This window comes from Panthera uncia, assembly GCF_023721935.1.
Source record: "Panthera uncia isolate 11264 chromosome A1 unlocalized genomic scaffold, Puncia_PCG_1.0 HiC_scaffold_16, whole genome shotgun sequence".
In the NCBI taxonomy this organism is placed as follows: domain Eukaryota; kingdom Metazoa; phylum Chordata; class Mammalia; order Carnivora; family Felidae; genus Panthera; species Panthera uncia.
This window is the reverse complement of record NW_026057576.1, coordinates 7,252,006-7,262,172: the sequence shown is the minus strand read 5'-3', so window position 1 is coordinate 7,262,172 and position 10,167 is coordinate 7,252,006. Positions and strand designations below refer to the sequence as shown.

At 56.4% G+C, this 10,167-nt stretch overlaps 1 protein-coding gene across 1 annotated transcript; it reads right to left on the bottom strand.

The window, feature by feature from the left end:
* Positions 1 to 425: 425 nt before the first annotated feature.
* Positions 426 to 4,789, bottom strand: PDX1 (pancreatic and duodenal homeobox 1). Its single transcript, XM_049647380.1, has 2 exons — positions 4,378 to 4,789; positions 426 to 871 (listed from the first exon to the last, which is right to left on the bottom strand). Exons 1-2 carry the CDS (start codon positions 4,787 to 4,789, stop codon positions 426 to 428), a joined length of 858 nt encoding a protein of 285 aa, XP_049503337.1.
* Positions 4,790 to 10,167: the final 5,378 nt, after the last annotated feature.

Sequence of the window (10,167 nt, the reverse complement as noted above, 5' to 3'; positions counted from 1 at the left end):
CGGGCTGTTTTAGGGCAGATTAAGACACTCCAGCTTGCCTGCAGTGTGTTGGGGGCGCATTCCAACTTGTGGTTTCTGTTGTTGTTTTTTCTTGAGCTGGTTTCTCTAAAGAGGTCCACGGTTCTGGAGTGCTAGGAGCTGCACAGCAGCGGCAGGTGTCGCCAATCCAACAATATCACCCGAAGAGGCCCCAGATATTACAGAAAACCTCTCTTCTCCGTCCAGAAGGTTGCCGGCATCTCCCCAAGGTGCCCCGATTGGCACAGGCACCCGAGAACGCGAGTTCTCCCCTTCTGTCTGGGGCGGCCCCCCCCTCCCTTTGAACGGCCAGGGCTGGTTGTCCACACCCAGGGTCCTACTCCTGCTACCCTCCCCCCTTCTTTACCAGTGGTCAAAGCCTCCTGGCAAGGAGGAGCCCCCGTCTCTCACCGGGGTTCCTGTGGCCGCAGGGGCGCGACACTGGAGGGCTGCGGCGACGCGCTAAGGCCAGGTGGCAGGCGGCCTTCTCGGGCGGCGGCGGGGACGGCCGGCGGCACAGCACCACCGGGGGGCAGCGGTGGCGGCAGCGCCAGCAGCTCTTCGCCCGAGGTCACTGCGCAGTCTTGCTCGGGTTCCGCATCCGCGCCACCCCCGGCCGCTGTCCCGCAGCTGCGCTTCTTGTCCTCCTCCTTTTTCCATTTCATGCGGCGGTTTTGGAACCAGATCTTGATGTGTCTCTCGGTCAAGTTCAGCATGACGGCCAGCTCCACCCTGCGCGGCCTCGAGATGTATTTGTTGAACAGGAACTCCTTCTCCAGCTCCAGCAGCTGCGCGCGAGTGTAGGCAGTGCGTGTCCGTTTGTTTTCCTCTGGCTCTGCAACATAGGCGCCGCCTGTGGGCGACAGGGCACGTGAGTGTGGTCCCTCGACCCCTGGCCCCACCCACGCAGCCCAACACTGAAGCCCCCATGCTGGGAGTCCTGGTCCTCCCAGCTGTTCCTGCCACCGAGCCTCAACTTCCTGTCCCAGAGCTCAGTCTGGCCTCAAGCGGACTTTCTCCAGTAAAGGTTCCCTTTTCTTGGAGGTCAAAGCTGTGCGGGGCTCTCGGGCTCTCTCGGGGAGCGGGCCGTGGCTCTTCGGTGGGTTCACTCGGCCAGCGTTTGGGTTGATGGTGATTAAAATGCCCACAATAGTTATCCAAACGTACTCGATTCTACAAAGGCAATAAAGTGCCTTTAATATAAGACTTAACCCCCCCCCCCAGCTTTCTGATGGTCACCCACACAGTAAGAATACATGTCAGAGCACTACCCATTTCACACACGGACACAGAACTGACCCCCCAAAAGTTCAGAACATAAAACCAAGCAATCTTTATCACATACGATACACCCAATTTTTCCCATTGTTTACTATTTTGTTTTTTTTTAAAGGTCTCAGCTCAGTTAATTGATTTCACAACCAACTTGTAAGTACAACCCTCAGTGTGAAAAAAGCCTTGAGCTAATAAAAACCCTGATCTTATGACATATATTGTTATATCTGACTATTATCTCTCTAGTAGTAATATTGTTATAATCATTCCCAACTCCAGAGCTGGTAAATTCTTCTACAATTGTTTTAACCTCTGCCCAGGCCCCTGCCCTGGAGAAGGGAAACTATTCTGGGCCCGGAGGAACGTCCCTGTCAGCCCTGGCCTCTGTGTTCTGGGCCCCAAATGCTGGCAAAGGTGAGGGGAGCCTTGGGGTCCCGCTGGGAACGGAGAGCCCCACACCGGACGGGGTTGGAGTCACAGGCTCCATTCCAGCTCCTAGCCCAGGCCCAAGGAAGCAGCAGCTGGCCCACACGCCTGCTGTTCGCCGCTGTGCACCAGGTCCTGAACTTTTCCTTTTTCTGCCAGGTACCGACTGCACCCCCAGGCGCAGACATCGTCGAAGCTAAGTTTCACTAAACACTCTGGGAAGAGGCCTAAATCTGCTTGTTTTAGGGCGGAGTCTAGGATATTTCTCCTGTGACTGTTAGGAAGCCTTAGGGGATTGAAAAAGCTAGTGCGTATGTTTGGAGGGGAGAGGGTTTATTAGGTGAGAGAACTAGGCCCGCTCTCCCCCAGGCCAAAAGGAGGCGCCCAGAATCCAAGGCTTGGGCAGAGTCAGCAGACAAGTCCCACTCCCTGGGGAGCATTTCCAGAGTCTTATGCTTCTAAGCTTTCCTTGGCATAGGAGAGAGGAGAGGGAGCCCTAAAGGAACGTTTGAAAAGGCCCTCTGAGGTTCTTAAATTCCATCCATAATCTCTTGGGACCACCCCAGGAGACCTATGCCCAGGACGGCTTGGCAGGGGATGCAGGCAGGTGGCGTTACTTAAGATGTCAAGAGCCCCCTGGGTCTGCGCCCTTTCCTAAGGCTCAGGGGGAGGCAGTTTAGGGGCAAGCCTGTCGGCAAGGCTGCTACAATTCATTTTTTTAGGCCGTTTTCAAACGTTCCTACAGTATTGTTATTAGCATTCATATCTGTACTGCAAATGAGAACCCTCTGGTCACTTTACCCTTCCCAGGCGTTTGAAACCCCACAGGAGTGGACAGGCGAGTTCACACACTCTTGAAGCTCCGCTCCTTAGAGAGTTTCCCGGGAGGACCTCGAGGTCGCAGGAGCACCCCAAAGGCAGCTTCCAGGCCAGGGGGGTCGGCCCCTTCTCCCTGAGCTGAGCTTGCAGCGGGTCAGAAAGCTCTGGCAAAGGGCTTTCCGGCCGGACTCTCCAACCCCTGGATGTTAGTTAGTTACCCTTTCAGGGTTTCCTTCACCCCAGGGGAAGGCGGCCGATTAACCAATAGCATTTACCGTCTGGCTCCCAGGGTCCGCCCGAGCCCAGGCGCCACCAGAGCAGGGGTCACACCCCGGGGGTGGGGAGGTGACCCACTTTAGGCCTCGCTCGCCTTTCCCCCCCCCCCCCCCCCGAGGAAGCTGCAAGGACGGCCGGGAACGTGGGAAACGCGCGTCCTTAGGTCCCACCCTGGTCGAAGGACGTGGTCCTCCCGCCTCCCAAGAATCCCGCGTTTCCCAAGACTCCCCGGCCTGCGGCGGCCGCGGCGCTGGGCCGCGTAAGGACGCAGTGGCGCCGGGCAGCGTCTGGCGCCCCCCTCGCCCCGGGCTGCGCGGTAAGTGGGGGAAGACTGCAGCCCAGCTGGGCCCTGTCCTGTCCCCGGACCCGCCCGGTCCTCGCCACTCAGCCTTCACGAAAAAGTGACCTAAGGGAGAGGCGAGCCCCGGGCACCCTGGGCGAGCCCGGGCCCCACAAAGCCCCGCCGGGCCGCGCCGGGGTCTGCGTCAGGCACGGGGAGGGGGGGCAGACGGGGCGCCGAGGACTCTCGAGGGGCGCCCGCCCGAGCCCCTTTCCCCCTACCCCCGACTGCTGGAAGGAAAAGAAAAGTCAACTATGCGCCATGCAGGTGTGACCAGAGGTGGCCGCGGCACGGAAGCGGTAGCAGCGTGTAGCGGCGCCCAGGCCGCGCCGGAACCTGCCGCCAGCTCCTGGCGGGGGAGGGGGCCTGGGGGCCGCTCCGCGTCCTCGCCTCCAGGCTCCGGGGAAGACCTTCTGCGACACGCCGGGCGCCTAGGGCCGCGGGGACACGGGGCTCACGCCTCCCCCGGCACAGCTGTTGCAAGAAGGGCATTCCTTCTTCAGATTCACTTGCTGGGAAGCGGCGCGGGGAGACCCCCTTCGAACGTTTCTGTTTGCTCAGAAGCGCACCAGCATGGAAGACGCCTCTCCCAGCTGCCTGCCTCCAGCCTGAGCGGCCCGGCCTCGGCCTGGCGGTGAGTACCCCCTCCCCGCCCCCTCCCCTCCTCGCCGAACATCTTCGCGGGCTTGATGCAGTTCGTCTTCCCTGCTTTCCGGCATCCACTGAGCGCCCCCGAGACTGCCCGTCTCCTCTAATGACGGCTCCCGGGTGGGCTCAAGGCCACAGGGGCCCAGCACTCCAAAGGCACGCCCCGGCCCGGGTCGGGAGCATCCTAGGGTCCTGCTCGGCTTCCTAGACGCTCACGCCGTGGAGTCCTGGCCGGGTGGATCCCTCCAGTGGAGGAGGATCCCTCCGGAGGGTCGGAAGCCTGAGCTCAGCCAGGCCTTGGCTGGCTGGGGGAGCGCAGGCTGCTGGAGTTCAGCGTATGGATAGGGAAGGAAGGGTTTAAGCGCCCAGGAGGAGAGCTGAGTGGAAAAGACGCTCCAAAGGGGCCCAGAAAGGCGCTTTTGCGCGGGATCGCCTCCTTGGCTCCCTGTGGAGTTTAGTCCGACCCTGGGTTGTCCTTAGGGGCTGGGAACGCGAACCGGTAGAGGGTCTTGGGGAGCCCTTCAGCCGGGACGGGAGCCGGTGAGGGGACTAAGGGGATGAGGGGCCGGACTTACCTGCCCAGTGGCCTTTCCACGCGTGAGCCTTGGTAGACTTCATCCACGGGAAAGGCAGCTGGACGCGGCCGGGCTCCTCCAGGGCGCCTGGCTCGGCTCCATCCGGGAAGGGCCCGGCCGGAGGGTGGGGGAGCGCGAGCTGAGCTGGGAGGTGGTGGTGGTGGTGGACGTGCGCCACTGCGGTGTCGTCGGCGAGGGGGGGCACCTCGTACGGGGAGATGTCCGGGGGGCTGCCCTGCTCCAGCGCGCCCAGGGTCGCCGGGAACGGGGGCGGCGGCGGCGGCGGGGGCTGGCGGCCCATGTACAGACACGCGGGGGGACTGGCGCTGAACTCCGGCGCGGGGCCCCGCTGGTAGGCGCATGGGTCCTTGTAGAGCTGCGTAGCTGCATAGTACTGCTCCTCGCCGTTCATGGCTGCTGCCCGGGCTTGGAAGCCGGAGCCGGGGAGTCGGAGCTGTGTGGCCCTCCCGCTCCCGGCGCCACCCCCGCTAGCTTTGACAGCTCGGCGCCGCTCCGCAAGGGGACCCGCCACCGGCGGGGACAGGCGGGCCGGCCGCAGCGCAATAGGCTCCGCTGTGCCCCACGTGGCTCAGCCTGGGGCCATTATTGGCCTGGCCGACTGCCTTAAGAAGCCAGGCCCAGGTACCCAAGAGCACTGCATTTGTTTCCATTTTCTCTCTCAGCTGAGTTTCCCCGCACACACCTGTAGGCCGAGCTGGCCGTGCGATCTGAAGGGGAGCGTTCATGAAACTCTTCGAGCTTACGTTCAATCATAGAAATGTATATTTTTCATCATACTTTAAGTGGTCGATTTTCCTTGTTTGTTTGATAATATACACAATACACTAATTCATTAATACAATTTATATAGATACATATGCCAAGGTTGTGCATTTAAATTTTTTTAACGTTTATTTATTTTTGAGACAGAGAGAGACAGAGCATGAACGGGGGAGGGGCAGAGAGAGAGGGAGACACAGAATCGGAAGCAGGCTCCAGGCTCTGAGCCGTCAGCCCAGAGCCTGACTCAGGGCTTGAACTCACGAACCGCGAGGTCGTGATCTGAGCGGAAGTCGGACGCTCAACCGACTGAGCCACCCAGGCGCCCCCGAGGTTGTGCATTGAAACTGTTTTGTAACTGTTAGGGAGTACAAAAAAAAAAAAAAAATGTTTGCAGACCCTAGCTCTATAGGAAGGACTTGGTCTTCTGTCTTATTTATGAAATTTGTACACGATCACAATGATGTCAGTGAACTAACCCATAAAGACCCAGCATTTGTTGTATGTTTTTTTTTAATTTTTTAATGTTTATTTTTGAGACAGAGAGAGACAGAGCATGAATGGGGGAGGGTCAGAGAGAGAGAGAGGGAGACACAGAATGTGAAGCAGGTTCCAGGCTCCGAGCCATCAGCACAGAGCCCGACGTGGGGCTCGAACTCACAAACCGTGAGATCATGACCTGAGCCGAAGTCGGATGCCCAACCGACTGAGCTACCCAAGGCGCCCCTCCTTGTATGTTTTTAAACTGTGGCGTGCTCGGGGGACTTCCGGAGAGTAAACTGTAACTTCAGAATTGATCACAGTGGCATTTAATTTTTTTTTTTTTTTTTGGTAATTGAAGAGCATTATTAATTTTGATTTTGGGAAATTGGGGCTCCTTTGACCAACTCAGTGCAGTTTCCTAATGTGGCAGAGGGGGAAAGATTTAGCGTCCCCTCTTGTGGCTGGGAGGAGGGGACGGCGTTGGCACGGGGTTTCCAGATCCGCGATGGCTTCCCACGGATCCTGAGCCCCAGTCCGAGCCAGCTGAAGAACGTGTGTTCTGCGTCGGAGTGAAATAAGGCAGCGCTTCAAGAGAGGAGGGAAGTGTTTAGAAAAGAATTAAAAGCGCTGCATTTTAATGACAGCGTCAGTCTGTGGCCTCCACTGGGTAACTTCTGGGTATCCTGCGGTCCTCAGTTAAATAGGGCCGAGTGTTTCCGACCGGATGATGCAGACTATCTCCGGGTCGCGGTGGCGCACAAGCCCCGGCCTGAGCATGAGCCGCGCATCCGACCCATTTGCCCAGGGCGTCCTGGGTGGCCTTGGACGGGTCCTACCGAAAGGACCACAGTCCTCGAACCAACACGGAAGGTTTTAGAAAAACTGGCCACCTTTGCAGAAAAGCCTTGGCAAGAAGGAACGTGAACCACCGGGAACCAGTACGGGAAAAACCACTGCAACCTGACTTTCCTAAACCACAAACGACACCCAGCCCTTCACGAGGTAGATTGTAATGTATTTTCTCCTTGTGGAGATACCTGTGTTTTAAATGCGTACGGACCGAATGCGCTACCTCAAACACGCTCATTTTCATCAAAAAGCAAAAGCCAGTTGGGAGGGGGGACTTCCCTGCAGGTTCCTTGCGGCGTGCGATCCTGGTGCGGTCTCAGCATATGCGTTCAGGAGAGAGCTGGGCACCAGGAGGTCCGCCCGTGGGTGGGGACGCGCGCCGCACCCGGCCTCCTTGGTGTCCCAGCTCCCGGGAAGGGCGGACTGGGGGAAGCCGCTGGGGGAGGGCGGGGGGAGTTCCGGCGATTTCTTCAGGGAAAAGGGCCACCTGCGGCCCTAGGGGCCGGGAGGGAAAGGCGGTGGGACCCGCGCGCCTAATCTCTGCGCGTCCGCGTCAATGAGCCCATTGTTCGCCGCGGCCGCGGAGGACCAGACGCTATCACCCGGCCGCGAGTGACCGCATCGATCAGCAGGCAGGGCCCGAGGGGGGTTGCCCGGCCGGGGCGTGTTGACCCTCGGAGATAATCTGCCAAGTCGCCGCGGGTTGACTTGGCGACGCGGTTATGAGCGGGCGGCGAGCTCCGCTTGGGACAAAGATCGGCCGCCTCCCCCCCCCCCCTTCCGTCTCCCCCTCCAACATCCCTTTCTCCCCCTCCCCCCTCGGCTACCCCCTTCACTCCGGACTAAGTCCGCAGACCCCCCCTTCTCCTCCTCCCCTGCTCCCCGCCTCGCCTGCCACCCCCGACCCGGAGAGTGTTTATTTTGCACTTCTCGTCTAATTGCACATTTCTGTAAATTGGTCTCCATTTCGATGCTTCATTTGCTCGCATTTGATATTTTTGCTCGGCCCTGCAGAAAGAAAAGAGGCGCTCAGCAGAAAGCAAATCCGTCCGCCGAGCTCCGGGGCCAAAAACCGGCAACCCGGGGCTGAACAAAACCTTGGGGAGAAGTGGGCGGGGGTGCTGGAGGCGGTCGGTGGAGGCGCCTTCTCGCTTTCACAATTCGCATTTTCTGCCGCTCGTGGCCCAGGAAACAAAGGTCCCAACAGCCATTTATTACGGTGATGATTATTAGTTGGGACAAAGCTAACAGCGTTTTGGGACTGGCTAATTATGACGTGTGTCTAATTATAACCCATGTAGAAAACGCGCCCCCGCGCAACCCTCCGCCAAGCAAGAGCGTGTGTTGTATTTCTTCTGTGGATATCGCTCGTGGTATCATAAAAGCACCGGGTCCATTACAGGTGAAATGCGTTTCCGCTCTGAATCCCCGCTGCCCCTCTCGCCTCCCACAGGCCCCGGAGCGATACCGAGCCATTAGGCGAGCGCCTTCCCGAGCCATTTAACAGCAGCTCTTATGGATAAATAAACAAAAAAGGCTGTAAACCAATTATAGTGTGGACAGTGAAAAAGTCGTTTATTAGCAGGACGTCCTGATAGCCCTCGCAGATACTGGAGGTCCTCGCCTGCCCTTTCCCTTCTGGAGATAGTTTGTGCCCTGAAGAACACAGGTCACCTTGCTCTTGGTCAGTAGCTGAATCTTCCAAGCATGCCAAGGGCTGAATTTGACTTGGTGGTAAGGATTTTTCAGCCACTGTATTCTATTACTCAGGGGGAAAAAAAAAAAAAATTGACGGACCTCACTTGACTCCAGAGACGTGTCCGTGATGAATTGGTGTGGAATTTACTTTATCGGAGCATAGTTGTTTTTATGATTAACTTGCTGTTGAAAATAAAAATTAAACTATATCCCGAGTGGAAACGCTGAAGCAAACGATGTGGTTGGTGTAGGTAACGAGAGAATACACCTTCCATAATTTACTTGGAAGTTTTGCACATTAGCCTTTACTTCGGTGGGGGCTGATGCTGGTTTTTTATTCCTCCAGGGCAAATCCTTTCCCCCTCCCTCCTTCTACTGGGGGGGGGGGTCTTCCTCAGAGTGTGGTACCTAGGTCTGAGAGGGTCAAGGAAAACTCGTGCAGAAAAAAGAACCTCAGGCTTTGAATCAAAGGCTTCCCATGCGTTCGTGGGGCAAACCAGCACAAGTGTAGTGTCGAAACTATTTCCCAGAAAATTCAGCGCCATTGTGTAAATAAATGCAGCCTAAAAATGTAATTTAATGGGACGATTGTCTTGGCTATCGTTAGTGGGAGAGAGGAGTGGGAGGGGGCAATATGGCAGACTGGATGCACCCCAGGACTGTGGACTGCTGGGTCCCCGCACGCGACTTGGTGCTTTTTCCCAGGAGTGGCCCTCGCAGCCCTTTCCTCGAGTTTCTGTTTAATCCTTCCGGAGGCCTGGTTTACTTTGCAGCTGAAAGGAAAAGTGTGAAAGGAAGTTGGGATTCCAAAGCGTCTAAAGCCCCCTGCTTGCTCTCCCCCCCCCCCCCATCCCTGTGGCCCACTCTTGTAGTTCCCAGCCCTTGGGCTGGCTCTCCCCCAGGTTCCCACCTCTGCTCTACCCTCTAAATATTCAGTCTCCCCAAACCCCAGCCCTTGCCATGTTCCCTTCTCTTCTTCATCCCCGGTAACCAGCTCCTTGCTTCCATTGAAATTCCTTTTTTGCCCTCTGCCCCCCTCCCATCACTGAGTCCTGTGACTAATCCTTTGTTCTCCTGGGAACCTTTCCTTACCTCCAGGAGCCCAAAGGAGGGTTGACCCACATTTCCTGGTCATTCCAGCCTCCTTCCTGAACCATCCCGCAGTTCACATGGTTTATTAGTTAGAAGGACAAATCTTTTCAATAACATTTATTGATCCGGCAGCTATTATATAGCTTTTTATACGTGCCTGTCCACAAACTCTTGGGGTAACAGAAACTCAGTAGAAGAAATACGTTCTGGATTTGGTGTACCTGGAAAACTTAGGAGCCACACATACCCATCTTCCAAATTGCCCTTGCCCTGCACAAGCTGTGTGTTCCTTGGCAAGTTACGCAACTCTACTAAGCCTTTCTGTCCTTATTTGTAGAATAGAGACAGAGGACTGCCCCATAAAGTATACCCCTTGTATATAGTAACGATCACAGCAGGCTCAGGGCACAAGACACTCTTTCAAGTATTTTGCATATGTAAATCCTCACTAAAATCCCGTGAGGTAGGTACTATTATTCTCATTTTTCTGTGCAGGAAACTGAAACATAGAACTTGCCCAGAATCACACACTAGATCCAAGCTGAGGTGGTCCGGCTTTAGAGTCCATTCTCTTGGATGTGACCCTATACTGTCTTGCGATGTAGTAAACAAGAAATTTTTTTATTTTATTTTATTTTATTAAAAAAATTTTTTTTAACATTTATTTATTTTTGAGACAGAGAGAGACAGAGCATGAACGGGGGAGGGTCAGAGAGAGAGGGAGACACAGAATCTGAAACAGGCTCCAGGCTCTGAGCAGTCAGCACAGAGCCCGACGCGGGGCTCGAACTCACGGACCGTGAGATCGTGACCTGAGCCAAAGTCGGACGCTTAACCGACTGAGCCACCCAGGCGCCCCAACAAGAAATTTTTAAAATTATTTCTGTG